The sequence below is a fragment of the Poecilia mexicana genome, unplaced genomic scaffold (genome assembly GCF_051168715.1).
Source record: "Poecilia mexicana isolate PSO_F unplaced genomic scaffold, ASM5116871v1 scaffold_12, whole genome shotgun sequence".
Taxonomy (NCBI): domain Eukaryota; kingdom Metazoa; phylum Chordata; class Actinopteri; order Cyprinodontiformes; family Poeciliidae; genus Poecilia; species Poecilia mexicana.
In genome coordinates, this window is record NW_028263381.1 from 4,662,331 (window position 1) to 4,687,315 (window position 24,985).

The 24,985-nt window shown below is 43.0% G+C and overlaps 1 protein-coding gene across 3 annotated transcripts in view; it reads right to left on the reverse strand.

Moving 5' to 3' along the window:
• Positions 1 to 24,985, reverse strand: part of lhfpl2a (LHFPL tetraspan subfamily member 2a) — a 48,606-nt gene that overhangs the window by 1,674 nt on the left and 21,947 nt on the right. For 2 of the 3 annotated variants that reach the window (XM_014984353.2, XM_088010790.1), the window contains one exon: positions 6,018 to 6,827. In XM_014984353.2, coding sequence (XP_014839839.1) covers positions 6,018 to 6,435 — 418 coding nt within the window. In that variant the 5' untranslated portion in view covers positions 6,436 to 6,827. Of the gene's footprint in view, positions 1 to 6,017; positions 6,828 to 13,435; positions 13,503 to 24,985 lie in introns of those variants that run through there. The other variant, XM_014984354.2, reaches the window with a different exon arrangement.

The following is a 24,985-nucleotide window of genomic DNA, read 5'->3' on the forward strand; positions in this document are numbered from 1 at the left end:
CATTCATTACGTTTGTCTTGTGTTGGCCATTGGCGAAGTAGTTAGCTTACTCAGCTTTAGCTTTTTAGTTGGGCTTCAACATTAGCATCTAGCTGTATTTCCATGTGTTAATGTCGCATAAAATCCTATTGAGGGGATTCCAAGCTGCCTCTGCTGTGAGGTACTGCAGACAAAAATATTTGTGAACAGCAAAACCATTTCCCGTCAAACTCCCATTACGACACTTAAAAAAGAAAAGGTTGCACCAGGCAGGGAACGATTTCCTGATTTCCCGCCAAAAAATGCGACTGAACATAATTGCAGCAAGACCCTCGAGTAGGAGAGGAAAGAGCAGCCCACCCCCTGAATCTTCACACACAATCCTGTCAAAGGAAAGCGGAGAACAACAGGAAAAGGTAGCCGACCCAACCGCACGGTGTGCTGCGTCTCAGTGGAAGTCGTCAAAGCAGCAAACCGCTTTTATTCTCTTTCTCTCTTTTTTTTTTTTTTTTCAGCACACCAACCCCTTACAGATCCAACAGAATTTGAATTCGATTTGAAGTCACGAGGTTTCCGGCTTCCCTTTGGATGGGTCAGCCGGCCAGACGAGGAGCCTGCCACCAATCGAAGCTCAGGGGGAAGACATTCATACTAACCAGTTACAGAGACCCGGTGAGACGTACAGGAAATGAGGATTTCAGCTGTGATATTTTCACCCGCTCTTCCTCCTCCCTCTGTACCCGGTCTTATTTTGCTTCTGTAAAACAAGGAGGTAAAACTCTGTCTCTCTTAATCCCTCTTCCTCTCTCCTCGCTTCCTTTCTTTCTCCTCTCTCTTCAAGCACCCAATATCACATTAAACAAGGAAATGAAAACTAGGTCATAAATTCTTTCCACATGTTGCTGCACTGCCCCGACGTCCAGGCCAGGCCTGGTGATGGATTGAAGGCATGGTTTTAATTCCCAACACCACCCCACCCCTCCACCGACACCCCTGCTCCCCCACACACACACACAGACAGATACATGCAGTCATTCCCAACCCCCGCCACCTCCTCCACCTTCAAACTGGACTCTCTAACCTAATATCCTACTGAGCTCCGCCCTCATTTAGCCTCAATAACCCTTTGCACTGGCTCTTGTCTGCGCTGCTTCCAGCCTGTCAGTTCTCCGCCATCAGTCCATCTCTGATAGCGGCCGATCCTTTCCCTCAATGCCAATTTTCTTCCGTTCGGGGAATAAATAGGAAGTCTGGAATGGGGTTGGGGCTGGTAGTCGATATTTAGAAAGGCATGTTATGACTTTTTACGATTTTGCACCAAAGTGTAGAAGAACTGGCATCCGTGGTATAAATTTATTTGACAAAAAAAAAACACCTCAAGTTGGGTTTTTCAAACTTGATGCATAAATATTTTTGGAGTTCCAATTGTTCAACCTCAAAAATAACACCCATACATAAAACAGAAAAAAAAAGATTGTATATTACAAACTGAAATTTGTTTTTTATTGATGCTATTGGGCATTAAACCCTGGTAGAGTACTTAATAGGGGAAAGGTGTTTATTTATATTCCATTAATGCCGGTTGTGTTATATTCAACACATACCGCAGATCGTGTTCCCACCAACTCGTGATCAGATTTAAGCCAGAACATGATTTTCTCCATTCTGCATACTAATCTACTGTGTGCGACACTCAAATAAACAACCTACTGAACAGAAAAAACATAGATTGTTGATTGTTCTATAAATTGTAAATGAATTGAAGCAGAAAGGTGGTAAAAGTACATGAGGTTGGATGACAGAGTTAAGACCCGCCTCCTGGCTCTGATTGGTTGTTTTTGGTCGGGAGCTGTGCATTTCTTCAATAATAACTGAGAGGAGATCTTTTCACAAATTATCTCTCATACTAAACTGTCACAATATTGAGACAATTTTAACTTTTTTTCTTTTTTTAAAACATCTTTTTGTAAAAGTTGCATACTTCACCTATAAGCAAATTAAATATTCTCTAATAAAACTTGAATTTTATCCTCTCAGGAAAACATTCATGAGTATTTCCACTCAATGCTCATGAGTCATCGCCATGGCAATAATAACTTCCTTATCTGGGTCTGTCAGGCCCAGTTTTATCTTCATTGTTCCACACCAAGTACCACACCTGCGGTGTAAACACAGATATCCAGGAAATGCTCTTAAAGGCCTGTCTGTGCTGTTTTTCTATTAGTCAGAGCTGAAGCGTCTGCTTCTCTGCTTTACATGAAGTGGGATTTCTTCCGTCAGTGATAAACACACAGCCCTAACCTCCAGTCTGGAGTTTCGTCAAGCTCTGTACGTAAACCTGCAACAGGCCCTGTGACTCAGGGCCAGAGGAAACTTTATAGTGGCTAATAAAGGCACACGGCAGCAAACACACAGGAATCAGAGACAGTTTTACAGCTGAGTTTGTTTGGCGTCTCGTCTCTAATCCTTTTCCTGCTCCAGTGAGGCAGGGATTTCAGTAAACGTGGAAATAGGTTCACTTATAGGTAGTCTAACTGCTGCATAACAAGCCTTTTGGGTGCCCTTAAAACGTGTGCCGCCAGGATGCAAGGCTCAGCCGACCGACCCTCTAGGAGAAGTCTGCTCGAGTCTTTCTGCTAGTCTTAAAACCGCCCAAGCCTACACAATCGCTTTAAACGGTTTGCAAGACGCGGCAGCGTTCGGGACGCGTGTCACAGGGGTCCGGGTGACATCGGGGTAATGTGGAGATGAGGCTAATGGGACTGGGAGTCACTCCAGCGCAATGACGCGACCATCTCTGGCAGCTGTGTCGCAATCTTCCCATCTGAGGTCAATCGCTTTCCCAAACATCTGCCGTCTGGTTCTAGTTTTCTCATTACCACGGCGACGGTACGCTTTCTGGAAATAATCATTAGCAAAAGAAAGTTGACGTGGTATATGGTCTCTTCGGTAGATATCAGCCGGAGTGATTATCACCAGCCGAACTCTTCACGAAATGAACTATGTTTAAGACTGTGAAACGCACTAATGAATGATTGATGCTGGAGGACGAGCGAATCAACAGAAACATTTATAGTGACACGACAGGCGGCGGGCCGGCTCCGGTTTCAACCCACTCAAGTGAAATGAGGGAATGGGAAAAGTGATCAGAGTTCAGCTGCAGGGAAACTCGGTCGCCTCGTTTCGATGTTCGAAGCTCCCTTTGCCTCGTTTCCACATCCTCATCCTGACTGAGCTGCATGTTGTCTGCACAGATTTGGTAAAGAAAGTCAGAGAGGATTTGCTGTCACTGCTCTTCAAGCGATGAGTCTGAGATGATTTTACTTTTGCACCTGCAGAGTTTTACGAAGGCCTTCGCCTGACTTTACCGACTCGTCCCTTACAAACAACGATTTCTCAAAGTAGAGGGCGTGGATTTTTTCACCCTTTCACACTTTTCTAGTCGAATTCATTGCGACGGCCAGTAAAGACATTGAACTTATCCACCAGTGCAGATTGTTTCAGTTTTAGTTCAAAACTTGGAGGCAGGAAAATTGACGGACCTGGTTAAAAGTCGACATCATGGACATAAAAGCCAGAAATGTTCGGCTTTTAATGATTGTTCTGAGGACATACAACAAAAAAGGTCTAAAAACAAGAAAACTGATGTTACTGTGGACGCTCTGTAGTCCAAATAGGTTCTAAAACCAGCATGACTATTTGGTTAGATATTCTGTAGGTACACTACGCCTCAGCACACATTACTTTTGTAACTTCGTCATGATTCTGGTAGGTTATTTGCCTACTCTTATTGTCAGAATTGGTGAAGATCATTACAGATTCAGTTTTTATTAAAAAAAAAAGATTCATATATCTTAAATAGGCTTAAGAGATGTTACCATTAAACAAGCCAAATATTAACATAATTTAGCCAATCCAAAGCTAGCTTTCCCGTATTCTTGGGGTAATATTCCTGTTACATAACCCAGCTCTGTCTAAGTTCCCGTCATCTGCACTGATAAGAGAACAGGTGATAAAACTTAAACATATTGTGTCACAAGTGATCAAACTAGGTTCACTGAAGTTCATTTATTAACTTGTCAAGTTAACGATTACTTTTTTTTAAAGTTGGAGCTGCATTCTCTGTTTTTTCCAGTGTAGCTGACAATTTGAGGTTCGGATAAAGAATTTGGATGTAGCGCCACAGCATGACGGTACCGCCGCCATGCTTGACATTTTTCTTTTGAAAAATGTAATCTGTCTCACATTTTCTTATACTTTTCTGCTACTGTGGCCAAGTCAAAGTCCACTTGAGAATTTGAGGCAAGATGTCAAAATACACTGAAATTAGAATCAGGAATATGACAAGTTGTGAAAAAAATATTGAATTGTATGACTAACTTTAGCAAGGCGCTCAATAAAACCTCCACCTATGTTGAGTTATTTTAAGCTCACTGTTATACCGGCTGTTTGTCTTGGGCCAGTTCAATGGGTTTCGGTGGATTCTGAGGGCCCGGTTTACAGCATTTCAGCATGTCCTTCACCACTCGCCCAGCTTTTCTCTTTGGCCCCGCACCAGATAAACAACAGCGGGGGAGGACAGCCATAATCACCGGTGGGGGTGAAGAGAGAGACCGCTCCTTTAAGCATGACCTCAAGGCCTCCTCCCCTCTATAATTCACCTCGTCGTGTCAAAGTGGCCTCAGCTCTTCCCTCAGTCGCAGAACGCGCATACAAACAGATACGCATGCGTGCGTCTCGTCTGAAAGGGCTCCAGCTGACCGGGTAAACATTTGGGGCGACGGTCGCCCCAGGTGACGACGAAAACGTCTTACTCGTCTCTTCATTTCCTGCGCGAGACAAAGTCTCCCCACCTCCCTGCCCCAAAATGGCTCCAGTAGAATAAAAACACATAATTCCAGCAGTGGGAGTTGTGGAGCCAGTAATGAAGCGTTTAGCTTCGAGCAGAGCTTCTCATTTACCTTGATGAACGCCGGAGGCCACAGGAATGAACAGAAACAATACGGCTCGGGGGAAGCCAGGCGGCTCTATTTATATCTTAAAGTCAAGAAGAACCGATGCATATTGGAGCATGCGTACCTGGGCTGAAATTGGTTCTTGGCCAATTGGATGCTGACTAAGGTTTATGCTGAAAAATGTGCCAAACAAAAACAAAACAAAAAAAAAGCTTGTCGTTATGGAGATTGGTGCTGAAAATGTCTGGCGTCTAGCTGGGGGATGTGTACTGATTATGTGGTTGGAAACAGTCATACTGCTTCAGACTTTACACCCTGTCAAGTTTTTCACATTTTGTCTTTGTCATTTATCGTATTGGTTCAGTTATCATGATCAATTTCTTATAAGACTTTTGATCAGTGTCACGATTAATGATGCTTAAAAACCCACAAAACTCTCCACATTCTTGAGATTGCTTATTTAACCATTTTTTTCCCCCCAAGTTTTGTTCAATGAGAGAAGCTGATTAATATGAGAAGTAGCCAAGGAATCTACGGTGACCCTGGAGGAGCTGCAGAGATCCACAGCTCTGGTGGGAGCATCTGTTGACAGAATATCAATACTTCCTTAAAAACTGCTTTTTTGTTCTTCATGAAAGTCTAGCTGTAATGATTCCAAGAAAAAAGCCATGGTGGAAAGATATAAGAATTCAATTTGCCTTTGAGGGTCACAGCAAACATGTGACAGAAGGTGTTTTGATCAGATGATATCAAAAGTGAACTTTTTGGCCCACAAGCAGAAAATAGTCATGATAAATTTAAATTTAATGGGAAGACAGATGGAGCCAAGTTTAGTCCAGAAAAACCAGAGACTGCAGGCTGACTAAATATGCACACATTATTTGTAAAATAAAAAAAACAAACAAAAAAACCCCATTAAATCCATGTATTGCCATCTGTCCACTCTATAATCTTGGTGTCTTGGTTATATTAATAGCCAAAGTTGTACCTGAACAACACCATCATGGAAATAAGAACAGATCTGAAACCGCCGAACAGGCAGTGAAACGTGTTCAGATCCCCCCCAAAACAAGATCCTCTCACCTGCGATCCCTTGCAACAGTCCGCACACGTTGAAGATGCTCTTCTTCATGATGCTCTGGAAGCACATGGTGAAGATGGAGATGAACGCCACGGCACACAGCAGCAGGATCCCCGCGGCCAGAAAGATGGAGGTGGCCTGCCAGAACCCGCTGGCAATCTCCCCGAAGTGAACGGCGTACGGGCCGCACAGTATCCCCCGCTGCATGTGGGCCAGCTTGATGCAGCGCCCGTAGATCCCCAGAGTCGGCCTGTAGGCCTCGCCGGCCGCCGTGGCGAGGTGGGGGTAGACGGAGTCGTGCGTGCGGGGGAACCCCACCAGCCAGTCAGTGCTCATGAAGGCGATGAGCTCGCTGAAGGCAGCCACGATGCTCAGCAGAGTCCACAGCATGGAGCGGCAGGTGACAATGACATGGCACATGGCTGACGGCCGCTCAGGGTTACCGACGGGTGCTGAGAGGCGAGAAACGCGTGCGGGCCACCTCTCTCGTAAACACCGCCGAGCTGAGGTTTACGGTCCTTCCTCCGGAGGAGACGTGGGAACAAGGCAAACCCCTTCGCAGGAAGGACACACCAAGGTTCACATCAATGATTCACAGTCCGCAGCGTCCCTCTTGTCCCCTCGCGAGTTGTTTCACTCTTCTTATCTCCCGCCGGAGTGGTTTCAGAACAGCTGTCGCTCCGTCCTCCTCTGGGCCAACCCTCCTTCTGTCAGCGTGGTCTTCAGACTCTTCTGCTGACTGGTGTTTGGTGTCTACATTGTATTGAAGTCGTTTTGCCTCAGCCAGCCCGCTGGCGTCACTTCAGACACACCTAAGAGATAAAAAAAAAAAAAAAAAACACCGGGACACAAGAACATGAGTGAGCGCTCTAATTGCATGCATAAAATGTAATTGCACGTATGCAAGAAGCTCATAGATGAGCGGCAAGTTTTTGCGCCGTGTACTGAGGGAGCCCGGGACTCGATACGGCTTCCCGCTTTGATGATCGGAAAAGAAAGACGTGCAGAGGTTGAGGAAAAGTGTGCGGGAGGAGCAGAGAGAGGAGGAAGGGAGGCTGCTGGTGTAGATCTTGAAGGGAGGGGAGAGAGGGGGTCTAATGAGTTGTGGAAAGATGAGCTCGTTTCAAAAGGGCCCTTCTCTCTTTTCACTTTGTTTATGTTAAAGGATTTGTGATCAGGCCACTCAGGCTGCTTCCTACTCCCTGCGGATCGTCGACTAAAGTTGTAAAAATGAAAAGGAGAAAATTTATGTGCGTGTCTGGCTGTGTGTTTGTGTGCGCACACTGTGGAGAAGGAGATGGGGAGGTTAAAATAGACGGGGAAACGTCGGAACGACGAGCGGATGCAGACTGAGAAAAACAAGCTTGGGGCCTCTCATCTGGCAGCCCACACAGCTGACCTGAGGTCAGCCAACGGATGATAGGATAACGGCCGACCGGCTGTCACGTGACTGCTGATAACCTCAGTGCATCAACTCTGCTGAATCAGGGGCACTAGAGTCAGGAAGTGACATTTTTATTGACTCTATTTACCCTTCATCTAACCGCAGCAGCTCTGCCCAAGACGGTCCGCTGTTCATCATCATCAAACACTTTATTGGGAACACTTTACCAGCACAGAGTTCCATCTCCTTTTGCCGTCAGAGCTAATAAATATCATGTGACTTTCCCGTCACACTGCAGACACATCCACAAATGCTCATTATTCACGCCGAAACGCAGAACAGCAGGCGACTTTAGGCAAAAGTGCCTTGACCAAAGGCACATCGACTTGTGAAGGAAGCAGGATTCAAACCGACAAACTGCAGATTTCAAGACATCTCCACTACTGAAGTGGTCGAATCAGCAGAAAAGCATGTCATCTGCATACGGGTGTACTTGAATCGTAACCCGTACGGTTAAAGCTGAATTTTTACAGATGAGTGACTACTTCTTCCAAATGCTTCCTCTGAGGATTGCTCCTTCCTCTTGTCTCTTTCTCCTGGAATTATCTTCAAGTCATATTTGTATTTAACATAGTTTATTACTCACCATTGTAACAACTATCTTATTTAGGACAAAGCTAGCAGGAGAAGTAAATAACTACGCCTGATGACCCAAAGAGCGAGCGAGCATCACCAAACTCCAACAACTCAACTGAAACAGAGACGCTTCATCTACCAACTCAGTCTAAGTGTTGTTTTGTAGGGATTTTTGCTAAAAATGGAAATGTGTGTCACGGGAGCTAAACTACTGTTCAACATTTGCCAGTTTTCAGCCACACAGTGTCTGGCTGAAGCTTCATACTTGTCATTACCTTTCCTATTTAAACAAGTACATTGATTAGATTGCGGGCTGCGTTCTTTCTGAAAAGGCGATGAATCTAATCTGATTAGTAGCTCCAACGCTCTGGTGGGAACGGCGCGTTATCCAAGGGGACTGTAAGGGCTTTATATTTGGGAAGTTCTTGACTTTTCTAGTAAACGCTGCTTCACACACATCACCAAAAAGATTGCAAAAGCTGTCATCTTTGGCAACCGTTTAGTGAAACACAGCAATTCCTGACAAAGCAACAACTTATTCAACTGGATTTCTTTCCAAATTTGAGCTTCTCATGCTGTTCCAACTGTAACATAAGCTTTCCCCGGAGTTATTTTCCTTAAATCGACAATTTGTATAAAATTTCATAGATTATGTAGCTTAGCATGATTTATTGGGCTGTAAAACAGCTCTTCTCAGTGGAGTGATTGAAACGACAGATTCCGGTTAATTGGAAGAGAATAAAGGACGTTTCATGGGGTCTCTATCCAAACCCTAAGAAGAATCCCCAAAAGGCCTCTGGAGACAAAACAAGCCAACTTTCAGTGAGTTAACAAAAGTATGAGATTTTATCTATGAGAGGCATTAACAAATGTAAGCTGAGCGCACATTAAAAGAGCAGTGGGGATGCCAGAGAAGATTAAAAGGTGCTTATACAAGCCTTTGTGCTCATGTTATAAATACAGCTCTGGGCCAAATCTCAAAGCTGTTTCTTCTCTTTGAGTCTACTTTTTTTTTTTTCCCTTCTCCCTGCCTCGGTTTCCCTGCTGCCTCTTGGGAGTCTGTTAGTCATTCTCCGACCGGAGTTTGGCAGGGCAGCAGAGAGAGCAGGGGACCGCTGTTGACACGTGTGCCGGCCGCGCTGAGAGGTTTCCATCCCTCGGTCCCCGGTGATCCCTCCCAGCAAGGGATACGAGGAATGCTGGTCCCTTTGTGGTCAGATCTCAAGTGTGTGTGTGTGTGTGTGTGTGTGTTTTTTCATTTTTTTAAGAGCTTTGCACACACGCACACATGCGAGCGCACGCTCTGATCTACGTCATCCTGTGGCGATATCAACACCAGCCTTTTTCTTCCAGCAGACAAAGTGACCCAGATCTGTGGTCTTGTGCAGGGTGGTGTCTGTGTGTGCGTGTGCGTGTGTTTGCACAAACTAGCACTGTGTATGTTTGGATTGTGTAAAACAGATGAGCTCATAAGATCGGGCGCAGACAGCCGACTCCATTGGAGTTGGACTAAAGTTAACTCCATGAATCACAAGTGTTCTCGTTGCCTCACCATGAAAAGCTCCGGGAACAAAGGCAGAACTCTTTCAAAGCCTCCGCTCCACCTCTCGAACTCATACAGCTGATGTCTCGACAGTGTTTTGACAAGAGAAGCGGCCTGACGCAAGGACGTGAGACGAACGGGCCGTCCAAAGGGGTCGGGGTCAAACATTTGCCGGCCCGTTGCGAAGATTAATTCCTCACTGACAGGAATATAGTTGGAAAACACACCGGAGCTGAAAGAATCCAAACCAGCTGGGGGAATATGGAGCGTGCACGACCTGGACGTTTAACCTTTGACCTTCACCTAGCTGCGATGTGATTGAATCGCGTGCCAGCTAGAGGCACAATACCTTGCTTCCCTAAGGTTCGTCTCGAAAGGGGATTAGAAGATGTAAAACTAGTCCAGTTCCGTTAATGTGCCTGGTATTTGTGGCAACATGTGCCCAGACGTCTGCCAAGAGCTCCCAGACAGACGGGTCTGAACCCAAGTTTCCCAAGATAGAGAGGTCCATCTAAGTGAGGCTCGACTTGGATTTATGATGTCCCTAATACTCTGAGTAACCGGGGGGGGGAGACGGAGGATTATTCGAGGTTCAGTTTACATCCAAAGAGGAGTTTAAAACCCTCAGACTGCAGCAACTACCCCACTGACCTCCCACTCTAATCCCCATGACCGCCACTACTTAAAGGACTCTCAACATCTGACACATGTGCCCCCCAAAGCTCGAAGGCAACTGCTCGCAGGAAACCCGAGACGGACCCAGAAACAGAAGACAATCAGGGGTTTCCAGGCAGGACAACAGTGTGGACTGTTGTGGTTAATTGATGAATTTTAAAGATCAGAAGGATAAAAGGAGGGCAATGATTCTGTGAGATGTTGAACCGTGTTAGACCTGCAACAAGGACGATGCTACACAGCTACCATGTGATGCGTTACGCTGATGATACAGCGATATATATATATATATATATATATATATGTGTGTATATATATATATATAGTTTTGTTGAAGGGTGGCAGAAGATTAAAAAATTAGTGTCTACATATGACTGTTTACAGTCTGTCCCACAAAAAATAAGCACTTTGATAATGAAACAAAAAAGGAGAATAATAATGTTAGCTAATTTCATTTGGGGATTAACAAAGTAACATTTAATTTAGTCACTTTTCCTTTGAACTAATGTCAGCAGACCCCTGAACTGACGCCAGCTCCACTAATCAAATAATCAGATCACAAATTGAAGACGGGATGTCATCTCAACTCTTAATTTCCCATAGAGAGTAGAGATCTACCAAATCTCCATCAGATCTCACAGTGATGGATTTCTATTGTCTTCAAGGAGAATAAAAGACTTCAATAGCTTTCAAAGACCTAGAGTTAATGTTTCAGAAAGCACTGAGTCACATCCTTAACGTGACTCAGCATGGAGTGAGTTTAAGGAAAAAACTCAACTTTCATTGTAAAGCCAAACCAATCAGATAGAAAATCATGCTAATGTGTTTTTGTGGATTTCTGTCAACATTTGTTTCAATAATGTGCACTGAGGTGGATCGGTCGGTGCCAGTAGTGAAAAACCATTGTTTTTTAACTAAAGTTTGCTTGCTTAAATTTGATTGGTACCAGTGAGAGATCCTGTTATTTTTCAGATATTCATAAAGTCATAAATTTGCCTGCTTGAATATTAATCTAATTACACTTTACCCTGTTGACATTAAATGTGACTGTATTTAACGCTGCAGCTTTTGCGAAAATTCCCTTACTTTTCAAAGACATCTGAACTTTTACTGCGTGGATTATGTTGTGGTATGTCAACAAAAACTCAGAATAAAAATATATTTCCACTATTTTTGCTTAGCTGACCTGGACACAGTCAAAGTATTGATTAGTTGCTAAATGACACAATCAAATTCCTATGTAACGAGACGATCCCGCAATATCAAAATATGACTAAATTTCTCATTGCAAAAAAGCAAGGATCAAAAATTGCTGTTTATCTACATTGAATATGATTTCATCTGACAAAAATAACAGTGAAGTTTATTTTAGCTGGTTTTAAAATGGTATTGTGGTAACATTCTCTACAGCGTAGAAAAAAAATCAAGAGCTGACAAAATAATTGTACAGTAATGTGGTGAAACATCTTATCTTTCTGATGAAGCTGAAATTGGTACAAGATTCACAACTCTATATCTGGTACTAAGCTAAAGAGCAGCAGTGTTATAATACACCCAGTTCATAAGAATAGGCTGTGTATAATACTGAATTCATGAAAATACAAGACTTTAATGAAGCTTTGGGAAACATTAGTAGGGGTTTTCTCCACAAACTACAAACATTGTTTTTAATAATGAGTCTAGAGTATTCTGGGTCAGATTTTTATACAAATCTAACTCTATGAGTGTCCTAACACTTAAAAAAGATTGAAAATGCTCTTTTAGCCCTAAAAGGCAGCTCAGTCTTTCTGGTTTGATAGATTTTCTGCCTAAAGACAGTCCCAGTGCTTCTAAATTATTCCTAGTATTTGTCACTCTAACAACGTTTTTCTATTATGAACTCAACTTAAATGACTCAAAACGTTTCTTCAAGGATTTAAGAAACCGTTGCCAACCAATGGGATGATGAGTCTTTCTTAGTCGACTCTTGGTGGAATGAGATAGTCCAAGATTTACTTCCTTTCTTACTTCACACTAAAAGTTTCAAACATACAACAGTGGAGGAATCAAGAAAAAACTATTTTACCCTGACAGCAATTGGACACAAGATAAGGAAATTGAGGAAATCGCAAGATACTTAAGGCCTCCCTAAGATATTTACAGTGGACTCCAGTATTCAATGGATTAGGAACCACAGCCATCCAAAAACAGCTACAAGTTGTGAAACCTCTCAAAGAAATGCCTATAATTGCTTCTTTTAATAGTTCAAGCACCTTTAAAAGGTTATACCTTTAAAAGTACAACCAAACAGGACCAGGGAAAGCAGAAGAGACTCCTGGTTCTGGATCATTTCACTCTGAACCCATTTAAAGCCTCTAGGAGCACAACCCCTGTTCAGACGGCCCACAGAGTTGCTCTCTTTTCACTGCAACAACACAGCAGGAAGCGCCTTTCCACAGTACCACCGACAGGAAGCAATCTGCATATCTATGGACTTGTCAGGACTGGAGTCACGCGTCACCATGGTGAGTGTTTGCCTAGAGCTGGTGGAAGAGTTAAGAGGGAGTCGATCCATCAGGGGAGCTCAAACGTTCACCACTAAAACTCATCCAGAGCCGCTACAAATAACTAGATTCGTTCGCTTTCGCACTGATTCCTTTGTACCACGCAAGGAAAGCTACGACATCAAACAAAAGGAGTGTTTATAATCTGCGAGGATGTGTTTGAATGAGAGGCCCCGGCAGCCGCTGAGGGGGAACGCAGGAAGCTGCCAGTCACCGAGGGCATCAGACCTGCAGTAGCGACGTCTGGTGAAATCTCATCAAGAAAAATCGGCCAAGAGTCTCAAAACTCAGCAACAATGACAAAAGTCGTTCTCTTTCAAAGAAAACACAGCTGTCATGTCTAACTGTGGCCCATATAAAAACCTTTGGTCCTGATATTATTTAAGGAAAATTACAGACTGGGATGGTAGTAATGACATCACAGGTCAGATTTTCCACCCTGACGAAGCGAGTCTGTCCCAACATCTCTGCACATCTGCTCAACATTAAGTGCAGTTCAAATTAAAGGCTTAAACTTTATATTATGTCACATCAGCCAAGAAGCTTCAAAAAATCTCCTAGAAACCTGGAGAGCCGTCTCAGTCAAACGAAGAACTCAGCACAGGAAAACGAGAGTGAAAATCCAGGAAACAGCCCGACCTGTCTCCATCGGTCTCCTCCAGTACTCCATGAGATGTTGCTCCTCTGCAATGACTCTCCTCTCTTGCACACACTCTTTAAAACGTCCCCTCCTGCTCCGACTGCAGGACCCTCCCCACAGCCCTCCTCCAGGACAGCCGAACCACGTCTGATTGGCCGAGCCCACAGCTGGAGCTACGCGACTTGAGAGGGTCCACATGGTGGCCATATTTCAGTAGAGAATCTGGGTTAAAAAAACAAAGCGGCGGAGCAGCAGAAGGGCTCGCTTTCCTTTTCCCTTTCAGGCTCAGTTTCTCTCACCTTCTCCCTCGTCGACCGAGGCGAACATCTCACCACCAGTTCCACTGGCAAAGGAGTTTACACTTTCTTTTTAAGAGGACTCTTTAAGAGTACCCCACTAAAAATCGTGGAAAAAATTGTGGATAAAAAAAATCACGCTGTTCTTTTGGTACTAAAATAGCTAGTAAATAATAATAAATTGTACACAAAGCATCTTTTCCACTCACAGTGCCATTTTATAGCACAATCAAGTTACTGTTACCTTCCATTGTCATAAAAATGCTGTATCAAATATGATTTAAACAAAATTAAATAATATAGCACTTTTGAAATTGAGCCTCTGTCTCTTTAAAGGTGCTCTTTCTGAAACTCCGCCTTCAGGAAGTCATCACAACAAGGCTCCTCTTTTAACATTTTTACCAGCGTTGCACAGAGAAGAAGCTCGTATAGCGAGCTCAGCAGTTCCATCAGGTGTTTGCTAATTGCTGCTGGCTAGTCTGGAGGAGCTTCATTGTGAGCCGGAAACGTTGAAGATTACAAACTGCAGCTCTGAGGAGGAGCTGCGTCTCGAAGGCGGAGCTAGGTCCACCCAGATGTTTTGCACAGCTGAATGGTTGTCATGGAGATGAAGGGATTTCTCAAACATGCATGAAAGAATCAAGGCAAATCTCCAGGTGTATTTTTGATGAAGGAACAACATTATTACACGATGTACAGCTCAAAAAAGTTGATTTTACACAACACTGCCCCTTTAATTTGTCCATTTTTTACATCTATGTAAACCTTAATTAGTTGTAATATTAATCAGCAGTTTAAATTTCAAACCAATATAGTTAAGCTCAAAATTGAAAGATTTCCTTTTAAAGTTATTTCATCTATCTGGAAGAAGTTGTCAAAGATTAGGGTCTCAAAGACCTAATGTGCATTACCAAAGACAATTTTAAAAAAACTAAACTGAAGGAAAATGTCAAAAGCCGGTCTGAATTTACACATGGTTTCCTATATGGGTTTTATTGCTGTTGTGCCACTAAAGATTTTTCCATTCCATTTTCCGCAAAAACAAGAATACACTACTTTCACAATATCTAAATATGTTAGGAAACAATGCCTCGAGTAACTTTGAAAAACAGAGCGCGAAGCACATATTCTTTATCTTTACACAAACTTTACTTGAACTTGGATAGTAAAATATTGCAAATATTTTCTGCTTTTACAATTTTACAAACCTTTCGGTCTGTAAACTTTGCAGGGACTCAAAACCCCGTCTGGTTGAACCCTGAACCACAACACACACATATCCCCTTACATCCTCCTCCTTCAGCCCTATGTAAACATGCGACGGCCTGATTTGTTAATTGACTGGTTTAGCAGATGGCTTCATATCTGACTAATGCTTTTCCTTTCTCCGGCTGGTGGGAGAAAAGTGTCCCAGAACTGCTTACGGCAGCAGCGAGTGCATTCGGCCAACACTGCCGTCAGCTCTGCAGCGTTTGACTCACAAACGAGTTCCATATGAAGACGGAAAAAAGGGGGCCGAGGCGAACAGGAAGGAGAGGCCGAGAAGTCGATCAACACGCAAAGGAAAGCTCGAAAAGGAAGACCGTCCTGTCAGCCGGAGAGAAAGCCGGGGCTGCTGCAGTCCGTTTCGAAACGAGAAAGTCTGTAAAGTCAAACTAGTAAAAGTTCTCCTGTGACCCGTTTCTATTAAACCCTGGTGCCTCATTGTAATCCTGTGGTTATGTTGGATGTATGAGAAAAGGTTAATGGACCATTTAAAAGCCTAACTAAAATGACTTAACATATCACAAATGTGCAGTTTCTCAAAAATAAATAAATAAATAAAAAACACTGGCTGTTCACTGAGCCCGCTCAGTTAATCCTGCTGCTGCTGGCCAACTTTCTGGTTTTTTGCGCTGGATGCAAAGTTTACAATGCCAGCGCTGCAGATTTACCTCTCCTTTCATCTCGATAAACAATTGCTTCTTGCACTCGCACTAAAAACAGCGATTTAATGTTTCGGGCAAATAAAATAAACAAGAGGCTATTGTGACTAGCATGATAATCAAGCTATTTATACGCTAGCTTTTAACGCTTCCAGATTTTGTAGAAGCTAACGACGACTACAATCCTGGTGTCAAAAAAAAGCATCAACAGTCCAAACTGCTTTGAAAAATGACGATATTCAGGGTGGAATAATTTACAGCAACCTAAAACTGCAAAAAATAAGTGAAATAGCCCTTTTACTTACTGGTGAATAGAGATCTGGAATCAACGTTAGCATGCCACGGTGTAACACTGCGAGGCGTCCACTTCCCATTGACTGTTAGTAAGCAATAGGAAACATACTGGCAATGTTTTCGAGCAGAACGGATAGAAAACCTTTTAGTTATTTAATTTTTAAGTGCTGCCTGCTGATATCCTGGGGGATGAGCCACTTTAACCATATGGGAAACTATTACTGGACCAAATGAAAAGCTTCAAATCAGATACCAACTTCAGCACCAACAGCCACCAGAATGTATGGTAGTACAGTGGACCCACAGTCACAAATACTTTAAATCCACGGTGGAAAAACCCTCTAAAAAGACGTATAACTGTCCACTTAAACACTCCCAACATCAAATATGTCTTAATATCCGTTAATGCGAACAGTGTTGACAGTCTCAGCACTACGGCAGAAGCTAACATTTACAGTTTTTCTTATCTCCACTCTTGAGGGTACAGGCAATAACTTGGAGCCTTGGATTGGCATCAACAAAAGTTGCCAATCCAAGGGCAACTGGATTGCCCATAGCGTGTCAAGTAGCATTGCGGCTAGGTATTTCAGTTTCCCAAGATGCTTTTTCTTTCAAATATTTTAGATATTTTCCATGAAAAATCAGCGGGTCTCTGAATTTTGGAGTTAGAAATCCACAACCAAGTGAATCCGCGAATAGTTAGTGGTGAACTATATTTTCTTCACACTGGGGACAGTGCTGTTTTTCATCGACCAGACGAGCAAATGTGCCCAAGAAAGCTTTCATTTTATTGACCAAATCTGTTTATTCCTAACTTTCTTTCGGACTAAAGAACAGTAGAATACAAGAACCAGTTTCTGTGGTGCTTCATTGTTTTCATGTGCTAAAGTGTCTTGCCATTTACAACCATAAACTAAAAAGTGTCCTATTTCATTTCTCAACATGCACAGAAAACTCTGTGACTTAGTGCATTTGTGGTTTCAGTTTAGAAACCCACCATGACTGCAGTCTGCTTATATCCTCCGCGTCTCCAGAACCTCGCTTTTAGCAGACCCGGTTCCACTACACCGTCTAGGTGCTTTGAACTTGCCGTTCATGCCAAGACTCGACCACAAATCATCTTCCAAAGCACAGAGAGAAGACATCTGTGGAGCTGAAGTGAGAGCGAAGACGATCTGACAAGTTTCCTCCAGTGGTAATGGGAGCTTGGGCTCTCACATCAAAGACCGGAGGATCGGACAGGAGGAAAGACCCATATGTCAGGCCAACGCATCTTTCACACAGAGTCAGCCGAGTGGCCCGTGATGTTGCTGGTCATTCATCTTTCCCCCCCTCGTCACACTTCGGTCAGCGGAGTCAGGTAGATCTGAAGAGAGACGACGGCTGTGAAGCAAAGCAGGGCAACAAACAGCTAACAAGTAACAGGTCGGACTACGAAATCAACCTGCAAGGTTAGCCAAGACGTCTGCGAAGATAATTTATTGAGTGACCATAACGTGAAACACGAGGCTCTGTTCTGAATAAGGCATGGAAGGGATGGCAATGCAGGAACTACAGTTATTGATTGACCAAACATGCCAAATTGTTTTATTCAGAGAAAATATGAATTTTACACTGGCAGAGGAAGTAAAAAGCGTATCTGTTTGACATTAGTAAATCAAAGTAGTAAAATAAGCAAGAAGTTTGGTGTTTCTCTGTGCAGCTTTGAGTTCTGAAGTTTAAAAAGCTGCCCCCTGCTGGCTAAAAGAAGTCTGAAGGTTACATCCAGTGCCTTGTAAACAATTCATACACCTTAAATTTTTCGTTTTCATTCTGTATTGACCGTTGCAACCACAATGGTCAATGCATTTCAGTGGGATTTTGTGTGATAGACCAACATAAAGCAGCGTATGGTTGTGAAGTGAAATAAACATTTCTTTCTGGGATCCTTAAAGCACTTTGAACTGCCTTGATGCTGAAAAAGTGCTATATAAATAAAACTTCTTCTGAATTTGAATGATGCATAGCTTTGTTTTCTACAAATACAACTCAGGTAAGTGTTTGATTGCATAAGTATTCAGGCCTCTTAACTTTAATACCTCTAGATTAATTAAAGAGCAAAAACCTAATAAAGAAGAAAGCGATTTAGTTTAGATTTATGTCCTGATCTGAACCCGAACAGAAATTCGGGTCGGGCTGCACATCCAGCACAAAGAAAGCCAAACGAGAATGCACAATATGAAGTTGTGTTAATCTACTAATGACAGTCCAAGTGGAGGAGTAGATAGTTTAACTTCTTGATCAAATAAACCTTGATGGGAGTTAGTTGGGTGCAGAAGTTCATCAGACTAAAACGAGCGCATCGCACTGCAGTAACACGTTTCTCCGTTCATATCGATCAAACATAACAGATGATTTGCACTCGACTCACCTTGCAGTGACAATAAGCAACAAAATGGAGCTGGAAGATGCTAAGCTAAAGCCAGAAGCAGGGAAGTTACGCTGCTTATTTAAATGGTGGTCTATAAACGAAAGCAGTCACATTTTTATTTAATTATTTTTACTACGGGGTTGGACCTGTAGCTAAAGTTAGTGGGGTCGGATCGGGCTCGAACACAATGCCTGCTGACTCGGGCCGGGTCTGCAAAAGACTTCCAACTGAGGTCGAAGGTCGTCTTCCAGCAGAACAATGACTCTAAACACACAGCCAAAGCTATTTTGCAATGCTTCAGGTCAACGTATTTTTGTGTATCATTGCAGCCCAGTCAAAGTGAAGACCTAAACCCAACAGAAAATCTGCGACAACTTCAACTATTTTAATGGAGTTTGAGCCATTCTGCAAAGAAGAATGGGAAGAGATTCCAGTCTTTAGGAGAAACTCCAACAGACTTACCAAGAGTGAACGAATTCAAACGAATGGCACTCTTTTCCCACTTTTACATGATGAAAATGATTGTTTTTTTAAAGGTATTATTGGCTCTAGTGGCCTTTATTTGATAGTTAATTGACAGGAAAGTGGGTAATAAGAGAAAGGGAAGACATGCGGCAAAGGTCACCAGGTTGGGAATCGAACCTGCGACAGCCATGTCAAGAACTAAAGCCTCCATGTGTGGGTTGTGCTTAACCCCTGCACCACCATAGCACATCCATGAAAATGATTGTTATGGTTATTGTTACTGTAAATTCAGGGTTTTTTAATATACCCAATACCAAATTTATGCTCAAGACAGAAAGAAAAACTACTTTAGAAAGAGCAAAAATTGAAACCAGCATAACCAAAAGCTTTGTTTTGGCCCGTGTCGAAACAATATTTCCGGACATTCCTCAGATATCTCAATGAGGTTTTTATCGCCACGTGTTTTCAATCGGCCTGCCCGCCCGTGTTGCATCGCTCCTCGGCCCAGCCGCCCCGAGGACACCAAGAGACGGAGCGGCAAGAAGGATTTATGGAACCATACGGATCGATTCAGTCATGAACTCCTCCGAGAGCTTACGGAGTTTCCATTTTCTTTTGAGAAGGGAAATCGGATGACAATTGCTTTACAAATTCCCAAAACAGCAAAGCAGCTGAGACAAAGGGAGCGTCTGCCGTCCTGCCGGGACTTAATTTAAAGCGAATGTCCTCGCTGCGTCTCCTTCCAGCTCCGTTTGGCGTTTCCTCAGAAAACCTCCAGCAACAGATACGCAGCGACAAATCCGCTCCTCGGCGCTACACGTCTGCGGTGTCGTGGAGGTCTGAGTTGAGTTTGAATCGCGCAGAGGGAAGCTGCTGCAGCACATCTGGCCCCGTCAAGAACCCATCAGCCGCCACATGGAGACAGATGTTTGACATACACACACAGGAGAAGAAGAAGAAAAATCTAACCGAACCTACAGATCAAGTCAAGCTGGATGTTCCTTTTAATCATTGTTGCTACAATAAAAGAAGTGATTCAGAATGCACATGTTTTTCTTATAGTAATTTAAAGCCGTATTTATGTAAGGGTGGCACACAGACAGAGAGCAAAGCTTCACAGATGTAAATAGAATTTAAAGCTACTCACCAGGATTTTCTGTCAAATCAATTAAGCTCACTTTAAGTGTAGTTTTCCACCAGAGAGCCATATAAAAAGGTCACACTTTTTTTTTTTATTCATGTATTTATAATTATTCTATGTAAAGAAAATCCACCCTGCCACAGCCATGCTTCCATGTGCCACTGGCGACATCACAAAAGGCAACTGATAAGTCCTTTCGGACGTCAATTTGTATTTCTCGTGTTTTCTGTCTACGTCTCTCTGAACATAATCAAACTTCCCCAACACTTATTCACACGTGATTTTAGTTGCGTTTCTTGTTCAAGCCATTCAGTTTCGGTATTTTCAGAATGGTGCCTCTGAATTTGGACACATCCGATGTAGAACTTTAATTAGCATCTTTTTGCCCCTCTGTCAGCTTTTGAATTCAAAAAGTTTTTTGTTTTTTTTTTTGGTTGAAATTCTGAGGAGGGAATCTGTACTTCATTACTCAGCTGTGTTTTTGTTGTAGTTTTCACATCAGATGACGACAACCTGAGCAACGACGATTTACGTTTTTTACAACAGAAAATTCTCCAGCCCAACCTGGACAAATGTGAAAAAAACGTAGTACAACACAGAATAATAATAATAATAATAATAATAATAATAATAATAATAATACTTTTTTTCAAAGCACTTATTGCATATTTATTTCAAACTCCGTCACCTTTGTGCTACGCTCTCCTGCCGGTAGAAGTTACAGTCCGACATATCTTAGTGTAGGAGTGTTATCTGTGCGCCGTGTTTAATTTATGAACCAACAAGGGAGCGCGGCCGGATCATAAACGTGCAGATGTGTCGAAGGTGAGAAAATCCCTGCAGGACAGGAGCGTGGGAAAGAAACAGAGCACACGAGTGTTGGACAGACCCACAGTGTAGCTTTTCGGGCCTTTAGGGAGTACACCTGCCAGAGGGGTGGAGCGTACCCGTCCAACACGGAGGAGCAAGTAAGGAAAAACACATCAGACTGTGAGGAATAGTTGGAGGACTTGTAGAGAAAACAATCTCACGTATCCCACAAGTCTTGTTTTACAGTACAGTTACACGGTACATAATAAAAACTGCACACATGAATCTAAGTGGGGGGGAACATGAATATTTCTCTTTTATCTTTTGGTATACGGTTACTGTCTCCCCTGAAAACATCTGTTTATGCAGTCCGACCAACTGTATGTCAGAGCGGTTGAGAGCTGACAGGGAGCAGGAGTCGTTCTCCTCAGGGATGCGGAGGAGGAGGTGGAGAAAGAGGAGGGGGGGTGAAACCTTCAAATAAGCCTCTGAGGGAGGAAGGTCAACAATGCCTCATCTCCTCACACTGACCGAAAACACCCACAGTCCAATGAGCCCGCGCAGGAAGGAGGCACAAAACAAAAGACCATCTGACATATTTTTTTTCCCCCTCCGGCCTCAAAGTGGGTGGTCAGCCAATTCCGCCACAGACAGAGAAAGGTCCCGGCGACTTCTTGCCCAGAGATCATTTTGCTGTTTGCCTCTCCCCACTCTGACACCATCTGTACGGCATCAGTGAGCAGCTACATATCAACTTGTGATGTCTGAGCCGAGGGTTAAGGAGGTGGAGCCACAGCAGCAGCAGCAGCAGCAGCACAGACATCCATCACAGAGATAGAAGGAGAGAGAGGGAGATAACGATGGGACACGGAGCAAGATGCCAAGAAAGCAAAACATAACTCCTTAAAATACCTACCAACACATCTTGATGCTGTCTTAATTAGGTTAAAACAATACTTTAGGTAATACCTCATCAGCAAAACACATCTACAGTAGAGCCAAGCTATACGTAGGGGGTTGGGACCAAAATACACAAACTTTAATAGCTTAAAAACCAGATATACCTTCATAGGTTATACATTGACACATACAGTGAAAACCGTCTTAGCATTACCACAGAAGCTAACATCTACAGCCTTTCTTGACTCCAATCTTGTGGTAACAGCCAATCGGCGCCAAAGGTAACAAATTGCGCTCCTGGATTGGCTGGTTTGCACTTGTTAAGGGACAGCATGTCAAGTAGCATCGCAGCTTGCCATTTCACCTTCTCAAGCAAGGATCTGGTGTATTAAACCTGTGAGCGTGTTTATGTTAGCATCTAGCTTGCTTGACTGTGGTGATGAACTACAGGAGATGTTCACGCAAGTCTTGCTAGGCAACTGAAAACCCGGCTGGGCTATCAACAACAGGTTAACACTGTAGGTTAACATTTTACGCTGTGTCAGCATACTTCATGCTAATAGCGTGATATCTTCCACTCGCGTGTCAGCTTTTGCTGCTGAATAATTGTAAAGCAGATGTTAAACTTTGAAAACATGGAGCAAAAATCAAAAGAGTGTAGCTGGCATTTCAAAATGGCAGCCATAAAAAGGCGGGAAGACTGGGTTTAATTGGCCCGTTTCATTGTTGCAGAATGTCAGAGCTCGCTTGAAGGGTGTCAGTTTATTATGGCTCTTGTCATTCACTAGTTTTTCACCTGATGTAATTTATTTTTGATAAAAATAACCACATAGGAAAATGACTGATCAACATTTACAGTCAGGAGGGAAAGCTACATGTTTGCTGGTGAACAATTCACATTTTATTTTACCCTCAAATAAAGAGGCATACAAAATATATGACGATGCACTGTTTATTGCAAATCATATCACTATGGCAAAATTCACTAATATTGCGCATTGCACCTTTTCCTAATAGTCCACAACACAAATTCTTCAGTTTTTTTTTTTTTTAAGGTTAACTTTCTTAGAGCCCATCTATGCTATAAAATTAGCATTTTGTTTCATCAAAGTAAATGTATATGCTACCAGTACGAGTATTTCAAAGTATCTTTGAAATGGATGCAACATGGATGGTGAGATTTCAGTTTTGGCAGAAGATCGAATAATTTTCAAACAAAGATATTGAGGTTATTGACAGCTTGATTGTACATTGTGTTAAATTGATAATATGTTACTATGTGAAAAGTCCCTTTAAAGGGGAACTACTATGTCAAATTTACTTTTTTGAGCTTTATAATATTAATAATATATGCAAAAGGTAATAATATTATTGCCTCTTGCATGTGTTCTTTCATACATGTTTGAGAAACTCTTTAAATTCCTGTGGCAACCATTCAGCTGTGCGAGACACCTGGGTGGACCTAGCTCCGCCTTTGAGACGCAGCTCCTTGTGGAACCTGCAACTTCTGAGCTTCCGCCTCACAGAGCAGCCCTCCGTCACGACTCCACCTCTCAGCTCCTTCAGACTAGCCAGCAGCAATTAGCAAAAACCTGGTGGAACTGCACATCTGCTGAGCTCAATATACAAACTACTGCTCAGAGCAACGCTGGTAAAAATGTTGAAGGGTTAATAGAGGAGCCAGGTTTTAATAACTTCCTGAAGGCGGAGTTTCAGAAAGAGCAGGAGTTTCTTAAAGAGACAGAGGCCCAATTTCAATGTGCTAAATTAGGAAGTCTAATTTCTTTTAAGTCATATTTTATATGCACAGCATTTTAATAACAACTGAAGTTAACATAGTTACTTAATTGTGCTATAAAATGGCACTATGTGTCTGGAAAACACATAATATTGCCCCTTTAAGAAATTCTTGACACATCTTTGCTCTGACAGCAGATTAACTGAAGAGCCCTGAGGACCCCAAACACTCCCTTATGTCAAGGAGTCAAAGTATTCGAGGCCCTCAGGTCTAACACTGTTTCCATTATGCTTAGCTGTGACCAGCCCCGCCTGTGCCTTGCTTACGGCCCTCAGGGGGCCACAAACAACAAAAAGAGTCCTTCCACTTTAAATCCTATTTTTCTGGGCCAAATTTGAAGGGAAAAAAAAAGTCACTCCACTAAGCTGGACGGACTCAGCGTTTGGCCCTATACGTGTTGTTTTCCCTTTGTTTTCTGCTCGGGGGAGAGCGAAGTTTAATCCTAACTTCCCCGTAGTTCTGACCTTCCTGCTCCCAGCGGAGTTTCCCACAATAGCACAAAACAAGCTAAACTCCCCCGCAAACGCAGCTCTCTGAGCCTGCTTCATCCGAACGCTCCCGGGGAGGGAGAGGGGGTCACTCTGGGCTCAACCAGGTCCTCTGCTTCAAATCAAAAAGTAAGCACTGCTGAAAAGCATTGGCAACACCGTCTCTCTCTCTCTCTCTCTCTCTCTCTTTCTGATGTTATCCCTGCTCTCAGCAAAGAAACTCTAGAATAAGAAGACATTGGGAGACAAGGTATGAGGACAAATAAGGAGATGGGATGGGGATGTGAGCAAAGGAGAAGTGTGTTGCTATTGTTAGGCTGGTTTCGGGGGAGTAAAGTGAGACGTGGAGGCACAATGGCTTGCGGACAAAGACGCGAGTGTTGAAGTGTCGAATCGGTCAAGCTCCTTTTCACAAAAATCTGACAGAAACTTGTCCGTGTCAGATTATACCACAGCGGTTTCCCTCAGCCACAAAATGAGTCCGAAGAGAGGCGATAATATCGGAAGGTGAGGTGAAGGGGTTATGTTTGATGAATAAATGAACCAAGATATCACCTGGATGACAAACAGTGACAGAAATAAGACGAAGATGGAAACCAGAACATTGCAACAAGGACGAGATAACAGGAAGGGAGCTGCTGACACGACGTTTCCCAACAAACTAGCAGTTTGTTATGTTAGCCGGGGGCTTTCCAATTCAATGGCCTTCACAGGTGGCTCTGCTCATTATTTCCAGCTCCATTGTTTTCACTCTATATGTCAAAAACACCCCCCACTACTTCCTTATTCGCCAGATAAATACACACAATTGATTTGAAGCCTTAGTGAGGAGTACAGGAGCCCCAGTTGAGTCATGTTATATGGGTCATTAGATTAGCTTTGCAAGGCGGTGTAAAATATGAGGTTTTATGAGAGACGAGGAATAAACAAAAAACAGACTGTCTGAAAACAAACTTCAGAGGACGAATACCCAAAGTCAGAGTTTTGATGTTTGGACTTGAAGAATAATTTTCCTCCCTATT